General features: G+C 37.8%; 1 protein-coding gene across 3 annotated transcripts; it reads left to right on the top strand.

Annotated features, from left to right (window-relative positions):
* Positions 1 to 981: 981 nt before the first annotated feature.
* On the top strand, positions 982 to 12471 carry LOC141633468 (1-phosphatidylinositol-3-phosphate 5-kinase FAB1B-like). Of its 3 annotated transcripts, none has more exons than XM_074445930.1 (12): positions 982 to 1303; positions 1991 to 2880; positions 3311 to 4060; positions 4165 to 4318; positions 4652 to 4996; positions 6391 to 7239; positions 7519 to 7850; positions 8162 to 8285; positions 8362 to 8526; positions 9297 to 10790; positions 10934 to 11200; positions 11846 to 12471. In XM_074445930.1, exons 2-12 carry the CDS (start codon positions 2276 to 2278, stop codon positions 12164 to 12166), a joined length of 5406 nt encoding a protein of 1801 aa, XP_074302031.1. In that variant the 5' UTR covers positions 982 to 1303; positions 1991 to 2275; the 3' UTR covers positions 12167 to 12471. The 3 variants fall into 3 exon arrangements, with proteins under 3 accessions (XP_074302031.1, XP_074302033.1, XP_074302032.1); XM_074445932.1 differs by having other exon boundaries at positions 1026 to 1303; positions 1908 to 2880; XM_074445931.1 differs by lacking the exon at positions 982 to 1303 and having other exon boundaries at positions 1531 to 2880.
* The last annotated feature ends 2200 nt before the right edge of the window (positions 12472 to 14671 follow it).

The following is a 14671-nucleotide window of genomic DNA, read 5'->3' as shown; positions in this document are numbered from 1 at the left end:
AAAATTAAAAATATGAAAAGTACAAAAAGCATACCAATTTGTTATACGGAGTAATTTTTTTTGGGTACAAAAATACCAATTTATACTTAGATTCTGTTTGATACTCAGCAGATTAATATTAGCAGAAGCAGATTGGCTAAGTAGATTATAAATGACAGATTTGATTGACAAGTTTGACTGGTATATTTCAATTAGCAGATTCAGTAGAAGTGTTTGGTAATTAGCGGATTTAAGTTAATAGATTGTTGTATCTATGTGTAAAGAGTTGGCAGATTCATTTTTGATAATCTACTAATGTGAATAGGCTGGGGGAACAGCATATTGGAAAACAGTAGATTGAGCTCCAAGCTACTGTTTCAATATGTCATTTACCAAACAGTTAAATTAGTAGATTGATAAGTAAAATATGCTAAAAGTTTTAAATATGCTGAATATTTACCAATTCGCTGTTTACCAAACACCCCTATACCTAGGGGTGTTCATTCGCGGTTTCGGTTCACCGAACCTCTAATTTATTCGGTTCGCACACGGTTCGGTTAGCCAAAACTCCAAAACTAAACCGCACCGTTAGAAACGGTTATAAACAGTTCGGTTAACCACTTTAAACGGTTATTAGCGGTTCGGTTACCGGTTAACCTATAATCGTTCTATATTACTTTTTTTTCAGTTTTCTTTAATTTTTGGGAATTTTTTCTAATAGTTTAATTAAATTTTCATTATATATTATACCCAACAATAAAGTTAATAAGCTAAACTTTAGCATTAATCAATTTTTTGCTAACTTTTTTGTGAAACGGTTCGGTTCGCGGTTAACCGGTTATCTAAAATTGCGAACCTTAACCGAACCTTTTCCATAATAAAGTTAACGGCTCGATTCAAAGATCCGCTTTGTCGAAACAGTTCGGTTAATCGAACCTTAAAAATGGACGATTTTTCGGTTTTACGGTTCGGTTTATTCTGAACACCCCACCCTATACCTTTGAGGAAGCTTATTATTATACACACAATACATACGCTTAAAATGAGGGGAAAATAATTAAAATTAAATAAACAAATATTAATTAAGAAAATTCCATGAATTATCACAAGAAGCCCAAAATCACCCCACAATCACGTAATGAAGGAGATAAAATTCGCAGATTCACACTTGCTTATCAATTTTTTCTCCCTTTTTCTGTTACCCTTTACTTAATTCTTTAAAATTCATACATTTTTATTAAAAAGTTTATAAATTTCATATTATTATTACGTGGGTTGATCATGCATGGTTGGGTTACTTAAATTAAATTATATAAATCTCAAGGTATGGAAATTTATATTTATATGATTTTGATTATTATATGATATGATATGATATGATTTGGGTTTTATAATTTTAATGTTTAGAATCTAGATAGATAACCCCGTTCTGAACATTTGTTTACCTTCGATTATAAATGAAGACGGAAAGAGTACATTTTTGAATTTTAATTTCAATGTGGGTCCAAAATTTTATGTCTGTATATGTTGGTGGGTGATGTTAATTTGATTAAATTGTAGAAAGTAGGAATACCCAATTTTAGTTTTATCGAAATTTGATTTGTTCAATTCTGTTAAGTGATTGTTTTGGATAAATTTTTTGATTTTTATCCAATTTTTATTTATTTCTGATGACAGGTTGGATTTTCCTGGTTTGTTACAAGAAACCGTGTTTTTTTATTTTTTTTAAATTCGTTTGTTATATATGAAGTTCATATTTTTGTGAATTAGGGTGTTTTATTCATTGGATTAGTTTGAGTGATCATCATTTTAAGTTTAATTGTTAATTTAGTTTACTAGTGAATTGAGTTTTGAGTGATTATCTTTTTCAGAAATCTGATAATCTTTGATCAGTTTTCTTAAGTTTTGGGTTCATACTGATATTGCAGGAGATTGAAGTTTCAGTTGATTTAATTTGAGTGATTCGGATTTCGGGTTTTGAATTTGTTTTGTTCTGTCATTGTAATTGTAGGCTGTGAGGAAAAGAATGAAGGAGTAAGCTAGTGGAGTGTAATTGTAGGATGATAGCAGCCCTTTCTGATGCGGGAAGTGTGACTCGTATTTGTGAAAGTTAGATTCTTTATCGGATTTATTGTTGTTAAGGTTTAGGAATTTTTCGAGGGAATTAGGGTTACTCCTCCCCCCCCCCCCCCCCCCCCTACTTTAAGGGCTTGCATTTTGGTGTGAGGTTACCTTAAGGTTATTGTGCAGCCAAATGAACAGTGCACAATGAGTGGGGAAGGAGGATTGTTATTTGATGGACCAAGCAAATAATAAGAGTTTCGATTTATTTGGCATTCTGAAAACATGGATGCCATGGCGGTCAGAATCTGCGAATGTGTCAAGGGATTTTTGGATGCCAGATGATAGTTGTAGGGTATGCTATGATTGTGATGCTCAGTTTACTTTATTCAACCGTAGACACCATTGTCGACTTTGTGGTCGGATCTTCTGTGGAAAATGTACAGCCAATTGGGTCCCAGCAAATACTGATAACTCGAGTTACTTACGGGATGAATGGGAGAAGGTTCGGGTTTGCAACTTCTGCTTTAAGCAATGGCAACAAGGTGTAGCTCGTGTTGGAGATAGTACCACTGATGGTATTTGTCGGTCTCCCTCAGAGGCTAGCATCGCCAGTTCAAAATCCAGTTGCACTGCTTATGGTAGCACTATTACTATTTGTTCAATGTCGTTTGGTCTATGTGAACAAATCTCTGAGAATCTTTCCATTAGTCCGTATGAGTCGGCAGTGATGGATCCTTCTATGGATGTTCAGGGTGGGGAAGGACCAGGAAAGAGCAATATTTTGGTTACATATGCTGATGACTCATCTGTAAATCAATATGGGTCAGGCACAAACAGGTTCATCTCTTCTCCTTTCGGGTTAAGCAATTTTTCAATATTTTATTGGAGTTTCTGTTTGTAATTCACATGCCTTTGCTTGGAATTGTTTGATGCTTACCTTTTCCTTAACAAAAATTCGTTTTTGAGACTGTCTGATGTATCATGAGACTGAACCGACCCTTATAATGATAGTGACTTCCTTTTGTCTTTGTTGGTGCGCTAATGGTAATAGGGCCATAGGGGTAGGGGTTATATAACATGGTTGGAAACTTGGTTTCACTCAGATTATTGTTAGTATGGAGTATGACACAGTCCCTTGAAAACTTACTATCCTCTTTCCGTTTCCTGTATGATGACCTGCATGTTAGCTTATCCTGAGCTGTGTGAAACTACCATAATTCTATTCATGTTACGGACATAATTTCACTGATATTATGGATGTATTCAGCAATGTCAGGAGTGACGACGACGATGATGAAGCCTATAGTGTATATCAATCAGATTCCAAAGCTAAAAGTAGCTCTCAAGCTAATGACTACTATGACCCTGTTGAATTCAGTGGCATGCAAAGTAACTTTGAGTCACATAATTTTGTTCCTGATATGGAAAATGCTGATGCAAAAGGCTTGAGCAGTTATGGTTTCCAGGACAATTATGATGCCCAGAATGATGCACTCCAACAGGTTGAAAAGACAGATGTTCACAACGCTGATGACGAATCTGAAGCACCTTCATCTTATTGTGCTGCAGAAGACGTTAATATTGAGCCCGTTGATTTTGAGAACAATGGACTTCTGTGGCTTCCACCGGAACCCGAAAACGAAGAGGATGACAGAGAAAGTGGGTTGTTTGACGATGATGAAGATGGTGATGCAGCAGAAGGTTGGGGCCAGTTACGCTCCTCTAGCAGTTTTGGTAGCAGTAGCGATCATGGTAAGGACAGGTCTGGTGACGAGCAGAAGAAGGTTGTGAAGAACATTGTTGATGGCCATTTTAGGGCCCTGGTTTCTCAACTTTTGCAGGTTGAGAACATTCCAGTTAGTGATGATGATGTTAGAGAGAGTTGGTTAGAAATTATTACTGCTCTTTCTTGGGAGGCTGCTACACTTCTGAAGCCTGACACAAGCAGAGGCGGGGGTATGGATCCTGGTGGCTATGTCAAGGTCAAGTGCCTAGCCAGTGGGCGTCGTTCAGAGAGGTGAGTCATTAGTGTATTTATATTGTGGTCAGAATCTTTAGAAAGTTTTGCTCTCATTTCTAGAATTGTTACCTTTCCTGAAACTTTGGTATTGTTTGTGTTAGTGTGGTTATCAAAGGAATAGTGTGCAAGAAAAATGTGGCTCATAGACGAATGACAACAAGAATAGAGAAACCTCGTGTTATGATCCTTAGCGGAGCCCTGGAATATCAGCGGGTTTCTAATCTTTTGTCAAGTTTTGATACTCTCTTACAACAGGTACTTGGTCACCTTATTTTTATTTTATTACAGTCCTCTAAATTGGCTGTATCTGTCCCATCCCTTGATCCCAGCCAATAGTTTGCAATCGCATGTTCCATTTTGGTTTGTCTTGCCCAATAGTTTACGTTGTGTTTTTATACATGTTTTATCTGGTGGAGAATGAGGGTGAGATTCCATAGCCTACTTGCATGTGTTTTCATAAGAAACTGACCCAAAAGAAAAAATACACTATTGGCTTGGACGGAGGACTCGGAGGCAAAATAATGGTTTCTTGAAAATTTTGATATACTCTTAGTGATCCTATAATGTTGAGCTTACCCTTTTAAACAGGAAATGGATCATTTAAAGATGGCAGTGGCAAAGATAGATGCTCACCGCCCTAATCTCCTCTTAGTGGAGAAGTCGGTTTCCCGATATGCGCAAGAGTACATTCTTGCAAAGGACATATCTCTTGTCCTCAACATCAAGAGACCTCTTCTTGAGCGCATAGCTCGTTGTACAGGAGCTCAAATAGTTCCCTCTATCGACCACCTCTCGGCACAAAAGATGGGCTATTGTGACCATTTTCATGTGGAGAAATGTTTCGAGGGCCATGGATCTGCTGGTCAAAATGGCAAAAAGTTGACCAAGACATTGATGTATTTTGAAGATTGTCCGAAGCCGCTCGGTTGTACCGTAAGTCGCCTGAACTATGATTTTATGGTTTTTTATTTTTTTCCTGTCATCGTGTTTCATGAAATCAAAGTTAGAAATTTTGATTCTGGATAGACACTTCCTCTGAGAAAGACAGAAGCCTAGTTTTATTGATGAAAACTAGAGCTGCAGTTGGGTATGTGTAAATATAGATTGATGAATGATCTCGGGGCTCGTGCTCATTCAACTGCGAACAGCAAAATCTGACTTTTCACGGATGCCTTAACAAAGTGGCCAAGCTTAATCCTCAAATATCTGATCTACTCTTCTTAACTCCTCTTCGCGTGACCAATGTTTTGCTCGCTTAAGTATAACAGTCTTCTAATTGGTTTATTGTCATTCTTAGTCGGGTTCTACAACAACTGAGAATGTATCTTTCCACATACATTGTTAGGAAATACTAGGACTGCTTCTTAGTTTCACAAAATTTGACTGCAGCATTGATTAGCAGTGTGTATATCAATTTATGTCCTCTTTCAAAGATTTGTACTTGTATTTGTTAGTGTTGTCATCTCTGTAGGCATTGTATAAAGAGGCTGCCTTCTATCGCCAGTTTTTTAGCCGATATTTGATTGATAATCTGGTTTTAGACGAATGTTGCTGATACTAGACCGATGCAGCTAACATGACTTATACAGTAACAAGTTGTGAACTTGTGATAAACCATGACACTTGATTGCACCATTGCATCATAGTGCGTGATTGTGATTTGCGATCGCGACCAATACCACAATATATAGGACCTCATTTAACACTGACATCAATACTGAATGATTAAATGTAAGAACTCATCTGAGACTTTTATAAATATCAAGGCTTTCAATGACCAACCAGAAAGTAGAAAACAATGGATCACATCTTGAAATGATTGCAACACATACTCCAAAGAGTTCAGGATCATGAAGCAAGTCGGTTTTGATAGCCAGTATTTGAAAATGTTTGCTATCAAAGTGCTTATTATCCTCAAGATTCGGATAAAACTCGGACTAAATTATCAAGATACAACTACTAAAAGTAGTCTCTGCTTATTCTAGGTTCTACTGGCCTTACTATGACTGTGACTGTATTACCATTGCAACTCACAAACTGTAGTCTTGGCTGACCGTACTTGTGATATATCAAGCCAAGTCAATGTTGTACAGTATTATACTCAGTAGGGCTTTTATTTCTACAGTCTGTAGACGGTGAAAAGTCAATTTTAGATCTTGGAAGGTGCCGGCTATTATTGGTCTGGGAAGGCTCGCTGCAACCACGTGGATAAATTTTAATGACTACCATTTCCCACTGCTCTTGCTCCATTTATCTTGTTGAAAAGAATTGGAGTTTTTATTTTTTTATTTTTTTATTATTAACTCACTTTTTATGTTTTGTTTTAGATTTTACTTAGAGGTGCGAATGGGGATGAACTGAAGAAAGTGAAGCATGTAGTCCAATATGGAATTTTTGCAGCCTATCACTTGGCGTTGGAGACATCTTTTCTTGCAGATGAAGGAGCCTCCTTGCCAGAGAATCTATTTAACGAATCAATAACAGTAGCTCTTCCAAATAAGTCTGTAACTATTGACCGATCCATTTCAATGATACCTGGTTTATCAGTTCCTACTGATGGTAAACAACAAGACTTCCGAGATCCTGTCTCCTTAATGACTGCGTCAACAACAGGCTCTGATAAGCAAAAAACGGATTTGGTAAAAACACTGTCATTACCTGTGGATGCCATTCTTCAAGAAGCAAGGCCCTCCTTTAGCTCCAGCCTTGCAACCAGTTTCACCTTTAAACATCCAGGCAGTGGATGTGGCTCAGAACCTATCGGTGATGATGTTTCTTTTGTATCGGGAGTATACAGCGAAAAGTATATGGAAGAAAGTATGAATATAGATGCTTCTGCAGTCACTGATCACGATCAGTCTAAAGGAGATTATTCTGAACCATTCCAGTCTAGGGAAAATGAACATCTTTCTGAGAATGCCCGTGATGCTGTTCTCTCTAAAACAGATTATTCAGAGCGACAAGATGATAAAATTCTGATTCAAGATGAGTCTGGGCCCTCAAAAGAGGAGTTCCTTCCATCCCCTTCTGACAGTCAGAGCATTCTAGTTTCATTATCTTCTCGATGTGTGTGGAAAGGGACGGTGTGCGAGAGATCCCATCTCTTTAGGATTAAATACTATGGAAGTTTTGATAAGCCCTTAGGGAGATTCCTTCAAGACCATTTATTTGACCAGGTAAACGCTGAACCGTTGCATATTCATGTGAATGTTCGTAATGATTACTGGCTGAGCCAATAGTTTACATATTTCATTTTGGTCCATCGCCACCAATAGTTTACTATTTCTTTTTAGCCATATTATGTGAGGTGGAAAATTATTGCGGGACTCCCTAGCCCGCTTGCTTGTGCTTACATGAAAAACGATTTAAAGCAAACGTAAATTATTGGCTACAGAGGGACCACTGAGGGAGTAGATGTTCTGCATTTTACAACAAGGGTGTTCTGTTTCTGACAGGGCTACAGATGCCGTTCCTGTGAGTTGCCATCTGAGGCGCATGTCCAATGTTATACTCACCGCCAAGGCACACTCACGATCTCAGTGAAGAAAATACTGGAGATTTTTTTGCCTGGTGAAAGAGAAGGAAAGATATGGATGTGGCACAGGTGTTTACGTTGCCCCAGAACTAATGGTTTCCCCCCAGCAACTCGAAGGGTTGTAATGTCCGATGCTGCTTGGGGTTTATCATTTGGCAAGTTTTTGGAGCTTAGCTTTTCAAATCATGCAGCCGCAAGCAGGGTTGCTAGTTGTGGTCATTCTCTACATAGGGATTGTCTTCGGTTCTATGGGTATGTCTTTGACGTATATCTCTACAATTGTTTTGCTGTATGCAAGCCTTTTGTTTCCTTCACCTGCTCACATGTAGATATCCATTGATAACCTGAATACTAATCTATCTTATACGGAGTATATTTCATCAAAATGATAATGAGCTGTTCGATGCATCATTTATCATACTCAGTAAGCTCATTGGTGAGACACTTCTTACTACTGCCACTACTATACTTGGTGATATTCGTTATGATAATCAATTGTCCAAAGTTAAGGCTTTCACATGTTTTTGTGCTATGTTGTCCATCTAATATTTGTCGCTCTACAGGTGCGGGAAAATGGTGGCTTGCTTTCGTTATGCATCAATTGATGTTTATTCAGTTTATCTTCCACCTGCAAAAGTTGACTTTAGCTACGAGATTCAAGATTGGATTCAGAAAGAAGCCAATGAGGTTCAGAATTTCTTTTAATAGTTTTTTGCCAATATTTTAAAATTTGTTGGAGCACTGAAAGTATTTAATGTGGCAGGTTGTTAAACGGGCAGATGCTCTATTTTCTGAGGTGGGCAATGCCATCAAACAAATTTCTCAGAAAAAATATGGTGGATCACATGCTGGTATGACATCCTCTGAATCAAGACACCACATTGCAGAACTGAAAAGAGTTCTAGATAATGAAGTCGCTGAATATAAGGTGCGATGCCAAAGTTTAATCAGAATCACCCGCATATTTTACATCCATTTTGATGCATTCTTTGTTGAATGCTTTGATCTGTCCAAATTCAGTACGGAGTACTTAATTACATTTGATGAGAGTAGCTTTGTGACATCAAATTTCATCCTGCTCCTAACTAAATATCAGTCCAAGTTTCACTTTTTCTGTGCTGATGGAATTTCTTCATGTTTCTTATTTGTACTTATGTTATAAGGAAACAACAACATTACCTCAATGCCCTGACAGCTCTCCCAAATAGCGGGATTGGGTAGGGTGGGGGTGGTGGTAGGAGGGTGTTAAATGTAACAGCCTTACCCTTCTGTTCACTGTAAGAGATTTTTCCCCTAAACATAACTTGTGAGAATTGAACAAATATCGACTACTTCACAATAAAATGAAGCGTAATTTGTTTAGTGAGCCATTTGCTCTATTTCATTACAGTATCGTTGAAGAAATAGTCTCTGGCTCTGTTGTAAATGAAAACGATCCTATTGCAAGGGAGTCCAATCGAAAATCATGCCTTCTCCATTTATAAAATTGTTGGTTTGTATTTGCCACTAGTTGAATGCATATGTATCCCGTATCAAAATGTGTATTCATGTATCTATTGCATGCTGGAACGCAACGATATGTTAATTTCGGTGGGGAAGCTGTGTTGTTTCTTAAGCCAATTTCTCATGGAATGTGGAGTCAGTTGCCTTTTCTTCAGTTTTGACCATCAATAATCAACTATTATTTCCATCTCTCAGGAATTGCTAAAAAAATCAGCCACAGATATTCTGGATATCAATCGGGTAAGGAGGCAGCTCCTCTTCCAATCTTACATGTGGGACCATCGCCTAGTTCATGCTGCCAGTTTGGATGACAACAATGTCCAAGGCGAGGTGACTGGCTCTGTGGCATGCTCTGAAGAGAAACCCATTTCTAGTGGTGATGTACCCGGAACAAACGTTCTCACAAAAAACAATGCTGTTACTTGTGATGAATCTCTAGTCGTGGACTTGAAATCCTTCCGAAGTTCTGAGCAGGAAGGGGAGTCAAAAGTGACTCATCAAATACGAGGTGTAAGTCCTGACCTTAGTCACGGCATTGGAGACCAAAGTAACCTCTCTTCTTGCACTAAGGTTTCTGAACTACCCGACCCGTTGGAATGTGGTTCTACTGTGCGAAGGGCGGTATCTGATAGCCAGTTCATCCATTTGACAGATACCCTCGATGCTGCATGGACAGGTAATAGTCAACCTGGGGCTGTTATATCAAAAGATAACAGCTTTCTGTTGACAGGCTCGATTTCAGTTGATTCTTCATTGGCTGCAGTGTCCGAAAGGTTGGCCCTGGAGAGTCGGGTTGATGAGCGGGCTATAGATAATGTCAAGTTACCCCTATCGCCATCACCAATACCATCTGTTAATTCAAAAGGCTCTGATAGCACAGAAGACGCCATAAGCTGGTTGGGCATGCCCTTTGTCAATTTCTATCGGTCCCTGAATAAGAACTTCCTTGGAACCGAAGAAAAGCTTGATACTTTTAGTGGCTACAAACCCATGTATTTGTCCTCTGTTAGGGAGTTGGAGCTCCAAGGTGGGGCCAAGTGGCTTCTCCCTGAAGGTTTAAATGAAACAGTTATTCCGATTCATGACGACGAGCCCACTAGCATAATATCGTATGCATTGATCTCACAAGATTATCATGTTCAGTTTTTTGAGGACGGTGATAGACCAAGAGAAGCCATTGAGTCTGCTTTTTCACTGCCGTTACATGAATCAGCAAGCTTTCACCATTTTCTCTCATTTGACGAGTCAATGTCCGAAGCATGTAGAAGTCTTTCAATCGATGAGAGTGTCTTATCGTCAGGGCCCCGTTCCTTTATGTCAGATTCACAATCATCCACGAAATCATCGCATATAAGAGTTTCTTTTACTGATAATGGTCCTCTTGATAAAGTGAAGTATACCGTTACTTGCTACTATGCCAAGCACTTTGATTCCATGAGGAAGATTTGCTGTCCATCGGAACAGGACTTTGTTAGGTCGTTGAGTCGATGTAAGAAGTGGGGGGCACAGGGTGGTAAAAGTAATGTCTTCTTCGCAAAAACATTAGATGACAGGTTTATCATCAAGCAGGTTACAAAGACTGAGCTTGAATCATTTATTAAATTTGCTCCCGAGTACTTTAAGTACTTGATGGAGGCGATAAGCACAAAGAGCCCGACCTGTCTAGCGAAAGTCCTGGGTATCTATCAGGTATTTCTTGCTGGATTCATTATTTTTTCATCTAAATTCATTATTGTGAAATTGATGAACGTCCACTATCACTTTTTTTTTTTTTTTTTTTTTTTTTTTTTTTTTTTTTCTGTGTAATTTTTCTTTTGATGGTGTACTTTCAGGTTACGACAAAGAATTCCAAAGGAGGAAAAGAAACAAAGATGGATGTGTTGGTTATGGAAAATCTTTTGTTTAAAAGGAATGTCACTAGGCTTTACGATCTAAAGGGATCTTCAAGATCAAGATATAATCCAGACTCTAGCGGGGCTAATAAGGTTCTTTTAGATCAAAACCTGATTGAAGCAATGCCCACATCTCCAATCTTTGTCGGAAACAAGGCAAAGCGCTTATTGGAACGGGCTGTTTGGAACGATACTTCTTTCCTTGCCGTAAGTTCCTTAACTCTCAACTCTATCAATTTCTCAGCATTCATCAAAACTCTCAAGTCTTTTTTTCCGGCTACAATTGATATAAAATTCGTACCAATACTCGATGTGTATCCGTATCACCTGCGTTAAAATAACATAGATTAGAAATGAGACCTTTGACCTATTATTGCATCCATTTTCTATATTGCTCAGAAATACAAACCACATCACAAGGGGTGGGCATAATCCGGTCCGGACCGGAAAAATGGACCGGTCCGGACCGGAATCTAGTGGACCGGAACCGGAATTAAAAATTCCGGTCCGGTCTCCGGTCCACCATTTTCCAAGATTCCGGTCCGGTCCGGTCGGGGACCGGTATTTTCGGTCCGGACCGGTTTGGACCGGAATGCCCGGAATTATTGTTATTTGCATTTTTTTTCTTAAAATTGTATTTTTATTCCGGTCCAATGGACCGGAATTTTTGGACCGAAATTTGAAAAGGTGGGTAATTCCGGTCCAACCGGTCCGGTCCGGTCCCGGTCCGGAATTTTTGTAATCCGGTCCGGTCCATGAATTTTGTCGATTCCGGTTCCGGTCCGGTCCGGTTTTGGACCGGTGCCCACCCCTCCACATGCATGTCTTCTAAACACTGGTGATACATTGCAGTCAGTAGATGTCATGGACTATTCTTTGCTGGTCGGTGTTGATGAAGAGAAGCATGAACTAGTTCTCGGAATCATTGATTTCATGAGACAATATACCTGGGACAAACATCTCGAAACCTGGGTCAAGGCTTCCGGCATCCTTGGTGGACCGAAAAACGTGTCTCCTACCGTAATTTCACCAAAGCAATATAAGAAAAGATTCCGGAAGGCCATGACTACCTATTTTCTCATGGTCCCCGATCAATGGTCGCCACCGACCATCATACCAAGCCAATCACAAATGAACATATGTGACGAAACTGCTCAAAGTATTGGAGTATAATATATATGTAGCCGTAGCCGAAATTTACCCCATCATAGTTATTATTATTCTTTGCCCAAATTTTCCATTATATCCCATTCTTTTGTGTAGTGAACTTCATTTGTAGTTATATTGGAAATAGATGAGCTATATTTAATTATTTTTAGGTATTACTCCGTAGTATTTACCAAGATTCAGCCAAATTGAAGCCTTGAGAGTTTCAATCCAAGGGGGTGTATATTTTTTTTTACTGTCTACCCCAACTCTTGTAAATGCTTCTTTTTGAATTTTTTTTGGTAAAAGCATACTGTATTTAGTTGGGAAAATTTTTTCACAAGAAATTCTGGTCTCGTTTTTTTTAGAAGGAATTCCTGTTATAATCTTGTTCTTTCACGAGACGTGAATGAATCTCGAGATTTTTCTTGGTTGAGCAGAATTCGAAAGTTTAAATCATTTTTTATCACTTCGCAATCTTGGGTCATTTTGTTCAGGTAAAAGTCGCAAGGTTAGTTTATGCTGACGGGTTTGAAGTTCAAACTGAACTCCTGAATGTCATGCTCTGCGACTTTACCAACTAAACCAGTGTCAAGTTCATTAACAAACTGCATATCATATTGACCGATCACGAAGAGACATTTTTACAAGATGATTATTAAAGTTTCCGATTAAGGTCAATGTAAGACCATCTTCAACAATGAATATTTCTCCTCCTCATCCCACTCTCTCTTATTACTTCTTACTCATCCACCTCATCATTCCTCAACTTTTCAATTTACAACCAAAACCCTCCTCCAACCATAATTTACTCTTATTCCTCATCACACTCTCTTTCATCATTTATCTCTCTTACTTTAAAATACTCTACACATTTTTTATAATAAAAATCTATTTGAGATAATTTGTCCGGGTTTTCAACTCGATAATTTACGACTTCGGTTTTATTATAAGAAAAACTTGTTTTTTCGTTAAAAAAAACATACTTCCTAAGACAATTTCTAAAACATAAAGGACATACTTTCTGCTTTATGTTAATTATGCATTTCGTTTTATTTGTTGTATTTTAGTTTTGTAATTTACTATGTCCTATCTTTGTTTAATTTAAGAGAATATCCGTGGCAAAAATAAGAACGAGATTATATCCAAAAAAAACTCGAGATAAAAATTGTGAATTCTTAAAACGTCCATTAAAAAAACAATATGTAAGAGTAAGAAAATCAAAGAAGAAAGAGTACGAAAAGTGTGTGGATATATATGAATATTATTACCTATTTGTAGAGAAAAAAAAGATAGAAATTACGGTGTAATTATTTTTTTGAAAAAAACAAATTACATATTAATTATTAGGGAAAATAAAATTTTGAGGACAAAATAATTAACAAAATACTAACTTAATTAAAATAATCCTCCACAAAGGTAGGTCCCCCACTTTGAAAACCTAGAATTGTGTAAAAAATAATATATTTTGCAGTAGAATTTGGCCTTACGCTGTGTGTTTACTTCCGCGCATTTTCGCTGTGCGTTGTCTTCCTCAATTATTCGCTGAATGAAATGCATGGTTGGAGAGTTTTAGTTCCTCAACTTTGCTCTTCCTCAATTTTTCAAGGACTCTATTCCTCATGGTTGAGGATGCTCTAATGTATTAAACCCATAAAAAAGGCTCTGCTAGTTTTTTGAGAGAAAAGAACAATTCATTAATAGAACGCCATACGGCACTTACAAAGAATAATTATAATCGAAAACAAATCTAATGCAAACCAAAGAAAAATAACTTTCTTATAAACTAGGGATCTCAAAACAAAGATCTCCATAATTCTATTGGCCCTATTATCGCTATCTTCATGTAGCTTTTGAGGGGATCCTTCGTTTGATTTATGAGATAAAATTCACCTCTGACTGATTCCAAAGATCGTTGACAAATCACTTTTACCCTTTGAAAGAACACGCTGCAAACCATCAACGAACTACTCTTGACTATATTATTGATGAAACTAACCTCATGAATAAATGGAAAAACCCCGAAATAAGGGACGGAAAAACGATTCTCACCAAAAGGAAGACTTTTATTGAATAAAATATAGATACGCATACTATTGATTGAAATTTGAAACAATTTTGGGGCTTACCATCGATCGATTGATAATTGATGGGAGCCCCCTGTATAATATGATGGAGGTTAGGGTTTTTTAGAAAGAGTTTTTTGAGTGAGAAAGAGAGAGAGTTTCCAATTAATAGTTTTGATTTACTATAATAGTATAATAAAGGCTCTGCTTGTTGATTGTCCATCAATAATTTGCAACCATCTCTGTTGAAGGCGATCGACCATATCACCATCCCTGTAATTTCATCAATATAACAAACTATAATAAGAATTAATGAAAAAATGGCGAAAAAAGAAGTGATCTCGTGGCTCGAAATGAACGTGCCTATAAGGATATTGTGTTGGGAAATTAGCGCCAATCTCCCACGCGCAACGGAAGCAACCAATTGACAATTAAACCGTAAAAGTAAATAACTGTAAGCAATAAT

This window comes from Silene latifolia, chromosome Y (genome assembly GCF_048544455.1).
Source record: "Silene latifolia isolate original U9 population chromosome Y, ASM4854445v1, whole genome shotgun sequence".
Lineage (NCBI taxonomy): Eukaryota > Viridiplantae > Streptophyta > Magnoliopsida > Caryophyllales > Caryophyllaceae > Silene > Silene latifolia.
Note: the sequence above shows the minus strand (reverse complement) of the source record. Positions and strands in the feature narration are given on the sequence as shown.